The 18,720-nt window shown below is 49.1% G+C and overlaps 2 protein-coding genes across 2 annotated transcripts; one reads left to right on the top strand and one right to left on the bottom strand.

Moving 5' to 3' along the window:
• The first annotated feature begins 1,014 nt into the window (after positions 1–1,014).
• On the top strand, positions 1,015–7,678 carry LOC116951628 (pancreatic progenitor cell differentiation and proliferation factor-like). Its single transcript, XM_076073797.1, has 5 exons — positions 1,015–1,128; positions 2,789–2,862; positions 3,974–4,060; positions 5,355–5,436; positions 6,382–7,678. Exons 2-5 carry the CDS (start codon positions 2,808–2,810, stop codon positions 6,392–6,394), a joined length of 237 nt encoding a protein of 78 aa, XP_075929912.1. The 5' UTR covers positions 1,015–1,128; positions 2,789–2,807; the 3' UTR covers positions 6,395–7,678.
• A 716-nt stretch (positions 7,679–8,394) lies between these two features.
• On the bottom strand, positions 8,395–12,416 carry MRPL15 (mitochondrial ribosomal protein L15). The gene is made up of 5 exons (XM_032970394.2): positions 12,241–12,416; positions 11,337–11,497; positions 10,663–10,822; positions 10,138–10,261; positions 8,395–9,443 (listed from the first exon to the last, which is right to left on the bottom strand). Exons 1-5 carry the CDS (start codon positions 12,340–12,342, stop codon positions 9,103–9,105), a joined length of 888 nt encoding a protein of 295 aa, XP_032826285.1. The 5' UTR covers positions 12,343–12,416; the 3' UTR covers positions 8,395–9,102.
• Positions 12,417–18,720: the final 6,304 nt, after the last annotated feature.

Below are 18,720 nucleotides of genomic sequence, written 5' to 3'. Positions count from 1 at the left end.
AGTGGTGGGTGGTGTGGTTGGGTGAGTGGTGGGTGGTGTGGTTGGGTGAGTGGTGGGTGGTGTGGTTGGGTGAGTGGTGGGTGGTGTGGTTGGGTGAGTGGTGGGTGTTGTGGTTGGGTGAGTGGTGGGTGGTGTGGTTGAGTGAGTGGTGGGTGTTGTGGTTGCTTGAGTGGTGGGTGGTGTGGTTGGGTGAGTGGTGGGTGTTGTGGTTGGATGAGTGAGTGGTGGGTGGTGTGGTTGGGTGAGTGGTGGGTGGTGTGGTTGAGTGAGTGGTGGGTGGTGTGGTTGGGTGAGTGGTGGGTGTTGTGGTTGGATGAGTGAGTGGTGGGTGGTGTGGTTGAGTGAGTGGTGGGTGGTGTGGTTGAGTGAGTGGTGAGTGGTGTGGTTGGGTGAGTGGTGGGTGTTGTGGTTGGGTGAGTGGTGGGTGATGTGGTTGGGTGAGTGTGTGGTGGGTGGTGAGTGATGTGGCTGACTTGAGTGTGTGGTGGGTGATGAGTGATGTGGTTGGGTGAGTGTGGTGAGTGGTGTGAGTGATGTGGCCGGTTGAGTGTGTGGTGGGTAGTGAGTGATGTGGCCGGGTGAGTGTGTGGTGGACCTGGTGCTGGACCCCCTCGTGTTCCATTCTGGCCTTCATAGTTGCGGTTCGCTAACAGCATTTGCCCCTGCAGTCTGTTAAGGCTACACGGGAGAACCTTTGTCTTTGGGGGGTGGTGTTTGACGTAGCTGGGGTTGAGTGTAGTAAAGTGGCTTTATCCGCGTGCATGTTGAACTTCTTTCGCACCGCACGTAGCCAAACCGTGCTAATCAGGAGGTGCGGGAGGGCATGGAGGAAGGAAGACGTGCGAATTAAGAATTGGGGTCGGAAGAGGAGGAGGGGGATGAATGAAGGAGTGGGAAGGATGCAGCGACGGGGTAGGCGGGGAAGGAAGGAAGGAGGCGAGGAGTGAGCTAGAGTGGGAGTGGGAGATGGAGGGTGGAGAGTGGCGGGTGGGGGAAGTGAATGAATTGGGCGGTGTCAGATTCCCGTGCTCCGGGTATAAGAGTGGCGGTAGTGGCACGAACTCGCACGCACTGAACGCAGCCGACCGGTCCGACATCAACACACAGACACCCACTTACCTAGAGCCGGTGAGTCCAATTACTCTCGCTCTCTCTTGATCGTCTCTCGTTGTGTGCATTGTGGACTTGACGAGGTGAGGGTGTGTGGTCGAGTGTTTATATATATGTGTGTGTGTGTTTACATGGCGTGCGATATTTATTTTGTGCGATTTGCTTTCCTTTGTGTGTTTTGTGTGTCTGACCCGCCCCCAAAAGAGCTTCATAGGTCTTCGGATTTCTCCAGGATAAATACAGATTCTGATTCTTACCTCCAACGTTAGGCTGGAACGCGTGTGTTTAAAATAGCTTCTTCATGGCAAGTGTAGTTCATCCAGCTTAACTCTGATATCTTTTTCAGTGAGTGTGTTTTGATTGTTATCTTAGGAGTGTACGTTTTTAGTGTGTCGCGTGTGTGTTGTTTGTGCGTGTTTTTGTTTTATCATGAACACACAGATACTATACTTACCGACCGACACGCACTAATTCACACACACGCGCATGCAGCATCATTCACACTCACAAAGACAAAGGTCCCTCGTATAGCCTTAACAGACTGTTGGGACAAGTGACGTTAGCGAGCACCTAATGAAGGCCGTTACGGCACACCATGGAGTGCATGACTAGGAACCACGCCCGACCGCCTTTGTCTCCCCCGGAAGCGATGTTCACACACCGCACCCAGGTACTCATTTGAGGCCGAGTCGACCTAAGGGAGGCCCAGGGCCGGTTCAGAAAATTGTCACTTGGTGTTGGCCGTGAGCGGGAATCGAACTCGAGTAGCCGGGTTCGTAGCGCAGCACAGCGCTAACCGCTACACTACCGCTCCCCGCACATTATTTTGGTGATTTCGAAAAGTTTTTTTGGTTTGGCAATGTTTGTTTATTGTAATACGGACTTAGAATGATGGCCTTAAACTAAGTTGTGTTGTGGTTGTTGTCTGACTTGCATCCCACTGGGATTTTTGCACACAGCGTTGGTGTACGATGCTTTTTCAGGAATATTTTGCTGTTTTTTCCTGGATTTTCTGTTTGCACAGTCACAGTCACTTTAAGATGTTTTCTTGATCATGTTTTTGTTTTTTGTTTGTTGCGGTTGCACCCGATTCAAGAGCCGAATGGCTCACAGGGCTATACCAAATAAATGAAAATTGCAAAACATTAACACGCATTCACTCACACGCACAAACACGTGGTCCGATACCGTACTAGCCTGGTAAGTTCCGTGTGTTAATGTATGTGTGTGTGTTTATGTCAACGTGTGTGTGTATACTTTAAACATTTTTACAGAGGTCGACTCGGTCTCAAATGGGTAAATGGTGCGGTGTGCAGTAAATATCGCCACGGGGGAGACAAAGGCGGCCGGGCGTGGTGCTGTGCCGAACCGGCCTTCATAGGCGCTAATAGCGAGCACTTGTCTCAACCTTCTGTTAAAGCTATACGGGGGGTCTTTGTATGTGTGTTAGTGTCTTTTTCTGGTCGCGTGATATGTGAATCTGTACTGGAAGTTGCTGGTGCTGCGTGGTAAAAAAAAAACCTCAAATAAAGAGGCAATGGTTGATGATGGGGCGTGGTGCAAGCCACCCATGCCCATCAGCACTTGCCACAATAGCCTGTTTAAGGCTACCCCGGGAACCTTTATATTTTTGTTGATGTTTAAATCCGTGTGCTGCTGTTGTTCTTTTATGTCACAGAGTCAAAAGTCCCAGAGCGATGGCTTCAATCCCATCCGCGAACTCCCTCCTGGCTCGCAGAGAGTTCTACAGAAGTGAGTAACATCGTAAACATGCTTAATCCACTGCTGGATGAAAGCCTTCCCAAACCTTTGCCATCTCTCATGATCACCATCATCATACGATGGTATGTGTGTGTGTGTTTATATATACGATGATACGTATGATCATTAGACGTTAATGTTACTTAGACATTATTTCGCCACACCGTCATTCCCACCGCAATAGGTGCTCGCCAACAGCACTTGCCCCAACTCTTTACAGCAGATCTTTGTCTCTGGCCTGTATATACGAATATAGAGTACGGCAAAGAAGCAAGAATGGTGAATGCCCAAAAAATCATCCTATTCTATGTGTTTAGTTGTAAGGCAGTGTTAAGAACTACGGTATTGAGATGTTTTATTTATGAAATAATAATACGTGAGTCAATTATTACAATAATAATAATAGGGTTTTTCCCCTTTTTTCTGGCAACAAAACTGAAACCTTTTTACAAGGATTCATGTCTGCATTAACCACAATACCTGCAGTCAAAATGCAAACAAAAAACATACTATGATAATATATGCATTGTCCTTGAAACTGATTGGTCCACACCAAGGGACGGCTTTCTTTGAGCCTCGACCCAATTGGTGCTCGACCAGATGACGCCAAAAGGCGTACAACTCAAAGACAATGCACTATCAAAGTAATGAGGGCTCGGGGTGAGCATCTACATCATTAGACCTCCTTTGCCAGTACCAAAATGTAATAATAGGGTTTTCCCCCTTTTTTCTGGCAACAAAACTGAAACCTTTTTATTTTGACTGCAGGTATTGTGGTTAATGCAGACACGGATCCTTGTAAAATACGGTTTCAGTTTTGTTGCCAGAAAAAAAGGGGAAAAACCCTATTATTACATTTTGGTACTGGCAAAGGAGGTCTAATGATGATCAATTATTACAATTGTATTATTGGTAATTATTATTGTGAAAGTGCTTGCCATTCCGCACCTACTCCTGCACCGTGCCAGCCTTCACAGGAGCTCTGTAACAGCAGCACTCTCCCCAGACGTCTACGTAGGCTACGACGTGGGAGATCTTTGTCTTTGTATTGATCTTTGCTAATTCCCCTTCTTTTTTTTATCTTTCCTCTCCGTGACCCCAGTACGAGCCGGATCTGATGCGAGCTCCTCCTCCGCTGGGTCTTGGGACCAGGGCCCTTCAGAGCGATTTCCTCCTCCGCCAACCCCAGGTACATCCCCCTACACCACCCCCCCTACATCAGCCGGCAGACACACATACACAGAAACGACAAACAAAAACAAAGATCCCCCGTATAGCCTGAACAGCCTGTTGGGGCAAGTGCTCTTAGCGACCACCTAATTAATGAAGGCGGTGTACCGTTTAGCGCAACTGTGCTACGGACGCTGGTGATCCGAGTTTGATGCCCGCTCACGGTCAAGACCAGCGAAGATGATCTGAATCGATCCTTGGCCTCCCCTATGTCGACTCGGTCTCAAAATGAGTACCTGGTGCGATGTGTAAACATTGCCACCGGGGAGACAAAGGCGGCCAGGTGTGGTGCTGCCCCCCCCCTCGTTTGCCCTGCCGGCCTTCATAGATGCTCGCTAACAGCACTTGCCCCTACAGCCTTCACGGGGGATATTTATCTTTGTTCCAGTTCATAAACACGTGCTTGCGTCGCTGTTCAAGTTTAACTTTTTAGCCCGGGTGAGAGCTCAGGGAGACCAGGATAAGAGTCTCATTTGCAAGTGGAACCCGGGGCATTAGTCTGTCAGTAGCGGGCGATGATCACTACGTTTGGTCCCAATTGAGCAATTTGCGGGGTAATTTTCGAATCTGCCAAAATTTGGACCCTGACGTGGGTACACAATGGCCCACTCGAGTGCTTACGTGTCTGTGTGTGTGTGTAAGCCAATACGTGTGGATTGGGCTGTCCAAAAGTCCATAAACACGCGACTGCGTCACAGTGTGTCTGTCTCTGTGTGTGTAGTGTGTTACAACATCTGTGTTAAAGTTCATAAACAAGTTCTTACGTCACTGTTGTGTGTGTGTATGTATGTCTACGTGTATTGAGCATGTGGGCATGTGTGTGGATGAACCCGGCGACCCGAGTTTGATTCTAATAACAGTGGTGAATATTTGAACCGGCCCTGGGCCTCCCCTGGGTCGACTCGGCCTCAAATGAGTACCTGGTGCGGTGTGGAAACATCGTCACTAGGGAGACAAAGGCATTCGGGCGCGGTGTTGGCCACCCACCCCCTCGTGTGTCGTGTGCCTTGCCTGCCTTCATAGGCGCTCACTAACAGCACTTGCTCCAACAGTCTGTTACAAGCTATACGGGGGATCTTTGTCTTTGTTATGTATGTGTATGCTTGCCGATGTGTGCGTGCGTGCGTGCAAGTTTCCAGACCCCAGTAAAGATCCAAAGAAATAATAGCATCGCTGTGAGACATTCCCACGTCTCGGGTCCACCAACTTTCCAACTCCCCTCTCACTTTCCCACGTGTCTTCCCTGTGCACAGATCTCCCTTCCGCGACCACAGAGAAGCGCTGGTGGGATAGATACTTCTTCTCAGCCGGGACGACCCACATTGTCACTGCCCAGTAAGGGACACAGCTGCTCCACGTGTGTTATAGGGGATCGTGTGTGTATGTATGTATGTATTCATACTCTATGTATGTATTGCCTGTTAAAGGCTAGTTCGAGGGATCTTCGTCGTGTGGGGTGATGACAGTGCAGGGGTCAAGCCACTGTGCTGCGAACCAAACTGCAACCCGAGTTCGATTCCCGACTACGGCATACAGCAGTGGTGATTAAATTATGTGAACCAGTCCTGGGCTTCCTCTGGGTCAACTCTGCTTTAAATGAGTACTCTACCCGATGCGTCATGTAAAGCGGCCGGGCGTGGTGCTATCCACACCACCACCTCGTGGGCCTTCCATTGGTATCCTAACAGCACTTACCTCTATCCTGTGGAGGATATGCGGGGAGTCTTTGTTTTGTGTCTTGTGTATGCATTGGGAGCAATTCTACGTGGTGTGTGTGTGTGTTTAATTAATTGAAATGCATTGTCAACTTAATTGCACAGTTGGCCACAAATGCAAATCTGAAGTCAATTCATATTAGGCATTGTTACAAGTGATCGATTACCCGTCCATTAGAATACATCTGCACACTTGTACATGTGTGTGTAATGAAGTAAATTATAAACACCTGTGTACACATGGGTGTGAGCGCACGACTCGACGAAACTGACGACCCGAGTTCGATTCCCACTCACGGCCAACACCGGTGACGATTATCTGAATCGGTCTTGGGCCTCCCTTAGGTCGACTCGGCCTCAAATGAGTACCTGGTGCGGTGTAAACATCGCCACTGGAGAGACAAAGGCGGGGCCGGGTGTGGTGTTGGCCACCCACCCTCTAGTGTGTCGTGCCAGCCTCCATAGGCGCTTGCTAACAGCACTTGCCCCAACGGTGTGTTAAGTCTTATAGGGGGATCTTTGTCTTTGTGTATCATAACCGTGTTACGTGATCTCCCTCCCGCAGACACCAAGTTTGACGTTGCTGCCCAAAAGCTGCATCCCAGCCCAAGGGAGTCCAATGTGAAGATGATGGCGCTGATGCTGGAGATGGTGGTGGTCGTGGCTGGCGGTGATGATGGTAGTCTTGGCGTCCTATCTAGAGAGCCCATCAACCATCCGAATGACTCACCTGCACATACCCACGTTGTTTAAACTGTATTTTTTATGCAAAGGACAATGTTTTTGTCCATTAATAGGCAGGTAAGGTCATTTATGCATAACTAGTGCAATTCAATTGACTCAAAATACACACGTGAAATTTAATGCAAAAGCAGATTTTATAACGATTATTTTTAAACTTTGCAATTTCAGGAAAATGTGTTTTTACTCAGTAAAGACTTGCTTTCATTAAACTACAAGTAATTTGGACTATTTAGTTTCAAAAACTATAAATTAACACTTTTTTAAATAAATATACTCGTTCAACTGTTTGGCTTATAAATGGACTTGTCCTGTCACGGCAATGTGGATTTTCCACCACTGGCTTAGGGCCATCCAAGTGCCTCGTTTGAACATTGTAATACAAATTCAACATTTTAAGCAAGAGTTGGGCCCATGGCTCTTACCTGCGTGTTATTTTACTGAACGCACACTCAACCATGCTGTGTGTGTAGACATATACTGGCTTATCAGCTGCATTAGTTTCAGCTGCCAGTTACTGATGTGCAATATATTTAGTGTAGAGTGTAATCTCTGCTGCTGCATATGTACATGTGTTGTGTAATGCTGTGCATTTTACGTTATTTTTAAATGAGCAGTGTTTAAGGTTAGGAATATGGTATTATGGTTACGACTTTGGGTAGTGTTGATTTAGGGTTTGTATTCGTGTCAGGGTTATGGTAAGGTGGTTAGTAATAGCATTCAGATTTAGTGTTAGAGTAGGCGATCGGGATATTATGGGAGGGTAAATGTTAGTCAATGTTATGGTTCATCTTAGCGTATTAAAAGTCAGTGTTAGAGATCAGGGTTAGTGTTATCAATTGTTTTCGTGCCACCTTTCGTGTTATTGGGTAAGCAGCAGGGGGTCGTGAACTTTGTTTTGTCCCATGTTGACATTGCTGATGTAAAGTGACGTTGTTTGTTGAAGCTCAGCGACGCTTCCTGTGGAAGCCCGTCTGTGCCGTGAGCTCGGTTCTGCAGTGGGAGGATGATACTGTTTATTGCTCTGCTTTGTAAATATATATACATACATACTTTTGCACTTGAGGAATTGTACATACCTTTTGCAACTATCCTACCGAATAAACATTCATTTTACAAAAGCATAAGTGTACAGGCTTCTATTATTTTTGATGTCGACAACATTCGTTATGACGCCGATTAATTTATTGATGTTATTGAGCTGAGGAAATTGTTGGCTCTGGCTTGCCGCGTGGCGATTGCCATCCCAGCTCGTGGTTCCTCGGAGATTGAGATTAAATTTGCACGGACCAAGTTATATAAATCTAATTAAAAAATGTCAGATCTTTGTTAAACCACTGCTGGATGAGTACCTCCCCATGCCATGTCGGGTCACTCCGGGGTTGTAATAGTGACGACACTGGCAATGTATTCCTGTTCATGACCCGCTGGTCTTACCGGCTCAACATGTGGCCACATTCCTACCAGGGTCATTAAGTTGAAACCCACTTTGCGCGAGCGATCCTGAAACTCTGCCTCATGCAGTCGAGTCTCGATTAATGCGAATGTCCACAATGTAAACACGTTGGGCAATGAGCACACCAACAGAATCCGTGAGCTTTTAGATGCGCTTCTGCAGCCGTCTGGAACGTTCTTCTGATTTTAGGAAGCTACTGGAGTTATGCACTTTTAAATTTAGATAAAAATTATTTATTTAGAACTGCTGTTTGTTTAGTTTGTTGTCCTTCCCGGGCACCTGTTATTAGCACGGTTAGCTACGTACGGTACAAAGGAAGTTCAACATACATACCATATTTAACTGGTGGCACATGGCCTAAAATGACACGGACACCACCTCAAGTGTAGAGATACCGGTTTATTAGTGCTTTGCGTTTTGTTTTCATACGAATACTGTACACGAATGTCTCGTCAGCATAGAGACATCACGCCCACAAAACGCGCGCAATGCAGGACCTCCCCCTCACCCCATTCAGAAATTGTCGACCCATAAACTTCTTTATTGTTATCATCCTAGACTCTCACCCAGAACATATATTTACATTTGCAATTCTGGTGTCACGATTGAGAAGGGCCCAATGACCTCATCGGACCTCAAAAGCGAAGCTGCTTTGAGTGTGGATAGTTTTTTGAAGGGTGCCCACCATTCATAACAGGTGTTGCAGGCTGCAGGACTACGGTACCATGTGGGCAGAACAGATGGCAGTACAGCCATAAGGCACCAGTCTACCCCTACCTTTATCACAAGAATGGCAGTAATGCGGATACCTGATGCACAAATGGAAAATTCAAAACCCTCCAGTGTGCAACTGTGGTCATCCAGAACGTACCATACAACGTATAACGACGTATTCCCGATCCACAAATACGAAGGAGACGTCACAGCGAGACTCTCCGCTGCTCCTGATGCAGTTATCTGCCTTGACCATCTGAATGTGAAATTGTAGCTGTTGCTCTGCATCTACACCATGACCTGTTATACAACTCCCCCCACCGCCCCGGCTTCTATCCCCCCCCCCCCCACCTACCCTGCCCCCACGCCCAGCCCTCACGAGGCATAGTACTGCAGCAGCTCTTCTTTTGTGGGCTTGTAGATGGCGCGCTCTGTCAGGCTCACGACCCAGCCCGGCGCGAGCCCGTAGAAGATCTGGCGCGGGTCCTTGCGGGCGGCCAGGAGGGCGGCGATGGCGGCAGTGGGGGAAACGCCGGGCAGCGCGTAGCCGTAGCGCCGGGCAAGCAGCAGCCTCGCCTCAGCCACGGCGGCCGGGTCGGCGAGGTAGCCCCGCCGCTCGCCGCTCATGTAGCCTCGCAGCAGATCCTCCGGAGGCAGCATCCGCTTGGGGATGGGCTGCCCCCTCATGAAGAAAAGCACGGGCCTGCACAGGATCTCTGCGTGGTGGGCGAAAAGACGGGTAGGAAAGATGGGTGAGTGGATGAGTTCACGGGGAGAGGTGGGTTTGGGTGGGTGGGTCCATGGGTTTTGGTGGGTTTTGGCTAGCGAATGGGTGAAAAGGTCAGCGAGCAATTCTAATATTTTAGTACATGTGCCTGTTTAGTGGGCTGGCCTGCAAGTTGCTAAGCGGTATTGTCCTGTCCAGCAAAGCGTAGCATAGCACAGACAATACAAATACCCCCCTTGTAGCCTAAACATACTGTAGGGGCAAGTGCTGTTAGCGAGTAGCTATTAAGGCCGGCATAGCATACGAGGGAGTGGGTAGCCAGCACCACACCCGGCCACCTTTGTCTCCCAAGTGACAAGGTTTACATACCGCACCAGGTACTCATTTAAGGCTGACTCGACCTAGCGGAGGCACAGGAATGGTTAAAATAATCGTCACTGGTGGTGGCCATGAGCAGGAATCGAACCCGTGTCACCGGGTTTGTAGTGCAGCGTGCTAACCGTGACACTACTGCTACACACACAGACAACACAGACGCTTACCCACACACACAGACGTCCACACCGATGCTACCGCAAACACATACGCACTAACGACTCTGAATAATTTTACCTTCAATTTATCATTCTATACACCTTGTGTGGTGTGCTGTGGTGGCATACGGTGCCATGCAGTGCTGGTACCGAGACTGCGTGGGTCGTAGAACGAAGTGGTGATGACGCCGCCGTTCTTCTCAATGGCGGCAATGGCGAGCTCGCTCGCCATCTGCACCTCAATGTTCACCCTCGCCTGGAACGTGTCCGCCCCCTGCAGCCACAAGGAGACACGCGGTGAAACAAGCAACACACCAATACCACACAGCCTAACGGTGGGCAGGGTGAGTGCATGGATGTGTGGATTGATGGGGGAGTGACTGGGTGACTGAGTGGGTGGATGGGTGGGTGAATGGTTGGCTGGTTGTGAAGATTGGTGGGTTGGCGAGTGACTGGGGCGGGTTGGTATGGCTCCTATCTCAGGAGTGTAAAGCTGTGCATTGCCGTTTATCGCTGTATGATACAGTCCAATGCTGCATGTCTGCATCGTTAACAGCGCATCACTGTGCATTTCCATGCTTTCCAATGTGACTGTGCATCGCTGTGTGTTGCTGCATGTCCCCGTGCATCATAGTGCATCACTGTGTCGTCAAGCGTCTCTGCGCGAGTGCGCACCTCTTCCACGAGCTGGACGCCATACTCCTGGTGGCTGACGTTGAGACCGCGAGCGTTGATGAGCTGAGTGAGGTCAATCGGCTGCGTCGGGTCGACTCGGCCCAGGTCGATTAAGTACTGCAGCCGTGCCAGGCTCAGGGGCTGGTACTGGCGGCGGAGGCTGCGCACACAAATAGAAAGATCCACCTTATAGCCTGGCGGACTGTTGGAGAAAGTGCTGTTAGTGATTACTTACGAAAGAAAGCTGGTATGGTGCACGATAGGGTGGTGAGGCCAGGAGCATATTCAGTCGCCGTTTTATCCTCAATGCTGATATTTACTGCACCAGGTATTGATTTAAAGAATGAGCGGACATGATGCCCACGAACGGTTCAGATATTCATCGCTAGCGTTAGGTGTAAACAGCAATCAAACCCTGGTCGCTGGGCTCGTTGCACGGTGCTCTTACCTGTACGCCACCATTCTCCACACACATATACACTAACACATATATACATACTCGCATTGATATACTGTACAATAATACACATAGACAGACACATATGTGTAAACATATACAATGCACGACCACCACTACGCTATCGTAGGCACACGTAGGCATACGTGGGTACACAAAGATGTACGCGCGATCAAGGCACCGTAACACCCTCTCAGGTCTGCGACCCACCACGTACCTGTGGTCCTTGTTGTATCCGTACTTGGGAACCACGATGTAGAAGGGCGTCTGCCCGCCCTCGAAGCCCAGGCGCGGCCGCGTGCTGCGCTGGCGTTGCCCCTTGTGGCCACGGCCGCTCTTGCCTCCCTGGTGAACGCGGCCACGGCCCCTCTGCTTTTCCTGCGCGACACGCAACACGGCATACCTCAGCATCGTACGCAGATGGCTGGGGGGGGGGGGTTCACAATGGCCGTGTCGGGAGACAATGAATGAATCGGCAATGCCGAAGCCTTAAATCATGGATCAGTTCGAGTCCTCAGACTGGGTGTCGTGAAAATCATCGGGGGTTCATAACTACTGTGTCGGGAGAGGCCGTGTAAGGGCTGTTCAGACCCTGGGTCTGGGCGTCTCTCGCGAGTAGCAAACGAGGTCCTAATAGCCGCTTTGCAGACACTAAAAGTTGCCGCCGCTGAAATTATGACTTTGAATCCGGGTTTTGGTCACCTCTGAGTAAACAGAGAGTTCTCAAGTGTAGGGAGATCATTGTCTCAGGCCGGTCAACAACAAAAGCACATAAGTAAAATATGGCGTGCTACTCAATTTGGCTTATTCTAGCTATGGAAATTATTAGCTTTGACAGTACATAAAGTCTTTGCATGGCAAAGTCTGCCAGCAAGGTATTTCAATTTAGTCAAAAAAGCACAACCGCCCAATCCCATGACCTCTACGTTCTAACCTCCGCCCCTGAACTTCTCCACCCGCCTGCCGGGACCGCTAATCGAATCCCGCAGAGAATTCAGGCGAGACCATGGTCCCGAGCGAGGCCTAACTCCTTAAGCGGTGACAAAGTGTCGATGCAGAGGCGCTCTCCTTCTCGTCGGCATGGGTCCCCCGCGCGTGCCGCGACGGTGGCGCCGCGTTACCCTCTTGCGGGAGCCGGGGTTGGGCTTGAGGTTGATGAGGGAGACGCGCGGCAAGTCTCTGAGAGCGCGCAGCGCGGATCTCCCCACGTCCTTGGAAGCCATGCCGGGCACACGCGTGAACTCGCTGCCGTAAAGCAGTCGTAAAGCAACCGTAACTGTCGCAAAATGATTACTGTAACCGGGCGCCGTAAAGCTCGAAAGGGGGCCTGTGTTGGGGAAGCCGTAAGGCCGCACGTAAAGTGTGACGACTCTCGCTGTCGTAAAACGTAAACACGTGCTCGAGTACAGAATAAATAATCCTCGAATGCACAGTTGTCAACGACCCCTTATGAGTGCCCTACCTTATTACAGACCAATTCAGACTTTATTGGTCACCCCGTGCCCTTTATAAATATCAAAGGTTCATCCTACAAAGTCCCATCACAAGGGGAGAAACACAAACAAATAGACTATCACTAGTACACTCACCACGACACTCACCTCTGCATACCTGTCAACCCATTATCAGTGCTCCTACCTTATAACAGACCAATTCCGACCTTATTGGTCACCCCGTGCCCCTTATAAATCTCAACGTCCATCCTACAAAGTCCCATCACAAGGGGAGAAACACAAACAAATAGACAAAAACATGTTTTTTGCCCGCATTGAAACGGCTGTACGCCGTGTGGACCTGAAAACTAAATTTCCCTGTACAAGAATAAGGGGTAAGCCGTATGGGTTGACGGCTGTGCAAATACATTGTACAGTATGTTTGTATTGGTTGGCCATCGAACAAAGGCGACCACCGCATCGCGCGGCGCTTTCCGATGCGCTGCTGCTGCTGCGGCCGTCTGGAACGCTCTTCCGATATTAAGAAGTCCACTGGAGCAATGCACTTTTTTAAATCTCGATTGGAACCCATATCTTTAGAACTCAATTTTTGCGTTTAGGTTGGTGTCCTTCCCCGGCACCTCCGATTAGCGCGGTTGGCTACGTGCGGTGCGAAAGAAGTTTAACGTACACAGGAATACTCTGTGGCAACTCCACCATCGGCTCAGCGCCGCACTCAACGTTCCACTTTGAGCAAAGACACGTGGACACGGCTGACAACAACAACAACAAAAACTCAGTCTGGCTGTCGCCTGATGAAGCTAGTTGTAATTACTGGCGAAACGTCGTCATCAGATTGTAAATCTTGACTTAAAGCTTTCGTGACTGCAAGGAATTCATATTCTTGGGTCTTTCGGTAAAGTCACGTAGGATATGTTCTGTTATTTTTTGTTTCTGTTATTTTTTGGTGATTTTTTTTGTTATTTTCTCTGAACCTATCTACGTGACTTTACCGAAAGACCCAAGAATACAGATTGTAAATGTTGTGGGTTGGCTCTCCAACACACCGGTGTGCTTTACTAGTGACGAATTGGCCACGTTCTGTTTACGTGACAAATCTTACTCAGTGGCTGTGTCGGGTGGTTGCGGGTTTAACGACACATTTATATATTTACGCGATCTAACCCCAAAAAAACCCTGTATTATGGATGATATTGGTCGCGAAAGCCTCCTACTTGTTAAAAAACTCAACACATTCGTACATAACAACACCGTGTGTGGCCTTACAATTTAAGGCTTAAATGAAAAACAATATTTAATAGGCGACGTTTCGGGAAACGGCCCATCTTAATCGCACATAAATGATAGGCCAATCTCCACAGCAGATTGCCATGACCGACACGCTACCATAGGTGGCAGTAGAGATTGGCTAGACGTGTATACAGGCGTATGTACACTACTCAACTTGTATGTATCGCTTTTGTCAATCCACTGCTGCATGAGGGCCTCCCCACACCGTATAAGTCGTGGGGGTTGTTTGACCATACTTGACCACGCTGGTCAGTATGGTTTAGTAAAGGCTGGGCGGTGTTTTTGAATGTAAATTCTATAAAATGGGTTTTTTCTGCACTGCCCTCTGCTGACGTCTCCGTCGTCCTGATGATAGCAATATCGTGATACCATAATAACAATTGATTTTTTACATTATGAGACCTCCTTTGCCAGAAACAAGATATAGGAATAGGTTTTACCCTTTTAACTGGCACAAAAACTGACACCTTTATTCAAGGCATCATGTTTGCAAAAACCACAACACAAGCAGTCAGAATGCAAACAAAAAAGACAACACTGATAATATGCACTCTCCTTGTGCATATTATCAGAGTTGTCTTTTTTGTTTGCATTCTGACTGCTTGTGTTGTGGTTTTTGCAAACATGATGCCTTGAATAAAGGTGTCAGTTTTTGTGCCAGTTAAAAGGGTAAAACCTATTCCTATATCTTGTTTCTGGCAAAGGAGGTCTCATAATGTAAATGCTCACCCCGAGCCCTCAATACTCTGATGGTGCGCTGTTTTTGAGTTGTACGCCTTTTGGCGTCTTCTGGTCCAACACCAATGGAGACTAGGCTCTAAGAAAAGCTGTCTCGGGTGTGGACCAATCAAATTCAAGGACAGTGCATATTATCAGTGTTGTCTTTTTTGTTTGCATTCTGACTGCTTGTGTTGTGGTTTTTGCAAACATGATGCCTTGAATAAAGGTGTCAGTTTTTGTGCCAGTTAAAAGGGTAAAACCTATTCCTATATCTTGTTTCTGGCAAAGGAGGGCTCATAATGTAAATGCTCACCCCGAGCCCTCAATACTCTGATGGTGCGCTGTTTTTGAGTTGTACGCCTTTTGGCGTCTTCTGGTCCAACACCAATGGAGACTAGGCTCTAAGAAAAGCTGTCTCGGGTGTGGACCAATCAAATTCAAGGACAGTGCATATTATCAGAGTTGTCTTTTTTGTTTGCATTCTGACTGCTTGTGTTGTGGTTTTTGCAAACATGATGCCTTGAATAAAGGTGTCAGTTTTTGTGCCAGTTAAAAGGGTAAAACCTATTCCTATATCTTGTTTCTGGCAAAGGAGGTATCATAATGTAAATGCTCACCCCGAGCCCTCAATACTCTGATGGTGCGCTGTTTTTGAGTTGTACGCCTTTTGGCGTCTTCTGGTTCAACACCAATGGAGACTAGGCTCTAAGAAAAGCTGTCTCGGGTGTGGACCAATCAAATTCAAGGACAGTGCATATTATCAGAGTTGTCTTTTTTGTTTGCATTCTGACTACTTGTGTTGTGGTTTTTGCAAACATGATGCCTTGAATAAAGGTGTCAGTTTTTGTGCCAGTTAAAAGGGTAAAACCTATTCCTATAACAATTGATTTGTTTTAGAGATGGAGCTAGATCGCACCCTATACATCGGGGCGCCTCAGACCACTTCATCATGTCTCATCTCTATACATATGTAGTGTCGTCCGTGCGTGCGGGTGGTGTGCGACGCACACACAGTCAGCCGGAGACGAGGTGGTCGCAGGAGGCACCGCTCTGCCCTCTTTATTCGTTGTTGTTGCCGAGCTCACTCCACCACTCGGGCCCCCTCCCACGCACGACCCCGCTGGCGCGTGCCCCATCCCAAACACGACCCTGTCCGCGTTGCACCGACGGCGTCGACCGGGAAAGCCGACCACTGTCCGGCCGCGCAATGATCGGGCGAAGGCGGCAACGACGGGGGCGACAACGACGACGAGACGAGTCCAATCCCAGAACCGGCAGCCCAGAGCTCTCGCTCTCCGCTGCTTTTATTCCCCTCGGCGCGACTTGGCTCCGCCCTCGCTGCGCCTCCCTTCTCGAACCCTCTAGAGGGTTCCAGGGGCTTCCACACGAGGTCTATCATGACCCTTGCCCCAGTTCCTCCGCTCTGCCGGCACACCCACGTATATGCTCAGCAGTGTGTGCGCTAAGGGCCCACCTGTAGTTGCTGCTGCTGTCCAACAGTCAGCGCTATGTCACTACACATATGGAAGGGCACCCTCAGTGGCAGCTGTCCCTGTGAGGCACAAGGTGGCTCGGCACCTGAGCCTGCAAACTAGACATTACACTGCTACCAGTAGAGCGGGCGATGACTTTTTATCTGATCCCCAGTGTCAGCTGTCCCTGTGCGGCAAGTCGGCACCTGAGCCTGAAAACGCGCATTGGTCTGCTGCCAGTAGGGAGGCAAATGACTGCTTCTATATGCATAATCAAAATTGAGGAATTTTCCAGTAATGTTCAAATTTTGGCATGACTATGAAAACGTACCCGCTGTATATTCATGATACTTGTTGAAGTAGTGGTGTCGGTACTCCCATACAAATCACGGGGGCCTTCTTCCTGTGTTCACATGGCAAGGTGATAAGCGAGGTTTGTTGTATGCTGATGTCGAGGTTGGTGAGCGCGTTGAGGGCTATGCTGGAGTGACGTTGGATCAAGATGTGGGGATGCCACCATCACTAAATAGATGATGGATGCTGGAGTTCCAGCCTGTGGCCAACAGATTTCGGAAGCTAAGTTGGATTTGGGGATGGATCGTGCTTGGATGGCTGACCACCATCATGCATAGAACAGATTGTTATATGTTGCTGCGGGGCTATACGTATGTATGTTGAACTCCTTTCGCATCGTACCAAGCCAACCGTGCTAATCCGAGGTGCAAACGGTTGTGTTTCAAATTCCATCGACACGCTGTAATTGTGCTCCTAAGCTTCAACGGCTATGCTTCCCCACAATCAACTCCACACTGACCAGCGTAGTGAAGTATGGTCCAACAACCCACATGACCCACCACGGCGTGAGGAGGCCTTTATGCAGCTGTGCCCTGACAAAGGGCTGTAATATATAGAGGTTTTTTCCTCGCTGTATGCGGTAGATGCGTTCCCAAAAAGGTGTGCACAACCTTTGTTGCATTTCCGCGAAATCGCAAATGTCACCTCTAAGCCAAAGGAAAGGATGAGACAGAACATACAAGACAGCCAGTATAGACAAGACACAAAAATAATAAAACTCTGAATGGAATTGTGACCCCCGAATTGCGGCATTTAAAAAAATATAAAACAACCCATGGACGATTTGTACATGTGCTCACCATTCAAAAGGTGGAGATGCCCTCATCCTTTAATGGAATGTCAACTAGGGGCTGTGCACGTGTGGAGATGATTGACGGCTGCCACGAACATTTGCGCTGGGTTTGAGTCTACGTGTTGACGAGTGTACTCGCGGTCTCCTCCCGGCCATGGTGCTGCCACACGTGCGCAGATGTTGACTTCATAAAAAGTGGCAGTGAATAAAAAAAGTGCGCCTCGTCAAGCTCAAGTGGCGTTTTGATCCGTGCACGTGAGTGTGTGGTAGTAGTAGTGTGTGTGTGGTAGTGTGTGCGTAATAGTGGAGTGGGGAGCGGTAGTGTAGCGGTTAGCGCGCAGCGCTATGAACCTGGCGACCCGGGTTCGATTCCCGCTCACCAGTGACGAATATCTGAACCGATCCTGGGCCTCCCCTAGGTCGACTCAGCCTCAAATGAGTACATGGTACGGTGGATAAAAACATTGCCACTGGGGAGACTAAGGCGGTCGGGCGTGGTGCTAGCCACCCACCCCCTCGTGTACCGTTCCGGCCTTCATAGGTGCTCACTAACAGCACTTGCCCCTATAGTCTGTTAAGGCTATATGGGGGATTTTTGTCTTTTGTGGTAGTGTGGGGAACGATAGTGTAGCGGTTAGCGAGCTGCGCTACGAACGCCACGATCCCAGCTCAATTCCCGCTCACGGCCAACACCAATGACGAATATCTGAACAGGTCCTGGGCCTCTCCGAGATCGGCACAGCCTCAAATGAGTACCTGGTGAGGTGTGTAAATATCGACACTGGGAAGACAAATGCGGTCGGGCGTGATGTTGGCCACCCACCCCCTCGTGTGCCTTGCCGGCCTTAATAGGTACTCGCTAAAAGTACTTATCCCAACGGTATATAAAGGCTATAGAGAGATGTTTGTCTTATTTATATGAATAGTACCGTGTATTAGTCTATGGCCATATAGAACCTGCATTGCGCCCGACCGCTCCACAACTCGGAAGCTTTGAGCCTGGATCGTGCTTGGATCAGTGACCACCATTCGCGAACAGGTTGTCATAGGGCCGCATAGAGCAGTTCAGCAACACATTCCTGTGGAGGGAGCTGGTAGTAGGAACGTTGGGTTGCTCGGTCAATGGCCAGGGTCAACGGCGACACCACGTGGTGTATTCCGCAATTATGCCCGACTGTGTGGGCGGGCACAAGCCGGCGTGAGTAGGTTAAACGTTGAGTTTTATAAGGGCACCACGGGGTGACCAGCCCCTCCCCACCCAGCCCCACCCCTCCCACCCAGCCCCGCCCTCCCCACCCAGCCCCACCCCACCCTCCTCTCTCCACCCAGTTCCACCCCTCCCATTTTTGGATGCACGACGGACGGACGGACACAATAATCCCCTGTGGGCTGGTGTAACCAGGAGGTTCCTACCAGTAAAATCCATTGCTGTATAGTGCTTCTATGTTGCCAGGTCTATGCTCACCCCCTTCACTAATAGAAATATAGTTTGGTGAAGTATAGTCAATTGACCCCAAT

Source organism: Petromyzon marinus, chromosome 43 (assembly GCF_048934315.1).
Source record: "Petromyzon marinus isolate PM22_M1 ecotype Great Lakes invasive population chromosome 43, UKy_Petmar_22M1.pri1.0, whole genome shotgun sequence".
Lineage (NCBI taxonomy): Eukaryota > Metazoa > Chordata > Hyperoartia > Petromyzontiformes > Petromyzontidae > Petromyzon > Petromyzon marinus.
Note: the sequence above shows the minus strand (reverse complement) of the source record. Positions and strands in the feature narration are given on the sequence as shown.

Bases quoted from the DNA above. Each gene is read 5' to 3' on its own strand.
- MRPL15 (XM_032970394.2), bottom strand. From the start codon at position 12,342: ATGGCTTCCAAGGACGTGGGGAGATCCGCGCTGCGCGCTCTCAGAGAC. The intron at 11,498-12,240 runs GTAACGCGGCGC...CGTGTCGCGCAG, and splicing joins ACCCCGGCTCCCGCAAGAGG to GAAAAGCAGAGGGGCCGTGG. The intron at 10,262-10,662 runs GTGCGCACTCGC...TTGTGGCTGCAG, and splicing joins GCGTCCAGCTCGTGGAAGAG to GGGGCGGACACGTTCCAGGC.
- LOC116951628 (XM_076073797.1), top strand. From the start codon at position 2,808: ATGGCTTCAATCCCATCCGCGAACTCCCTCCTGGCTCGCAGAGAGTTC. The intron at 2,863-3,973 runs GTGAGTAACATC...CCGTGACCCCAG, and splicing joins TCGCAGAGAGTTCTACAGAA to TACGAGCCGGATCTGATGCG. The intron at 4,061-5,354 runs GTACATCCCCCT...CCCTGTGCACAG, and splicing joins TCCTCCTCCGCCAACCCCAG to ATCTCCCTTCCGCGACCACA.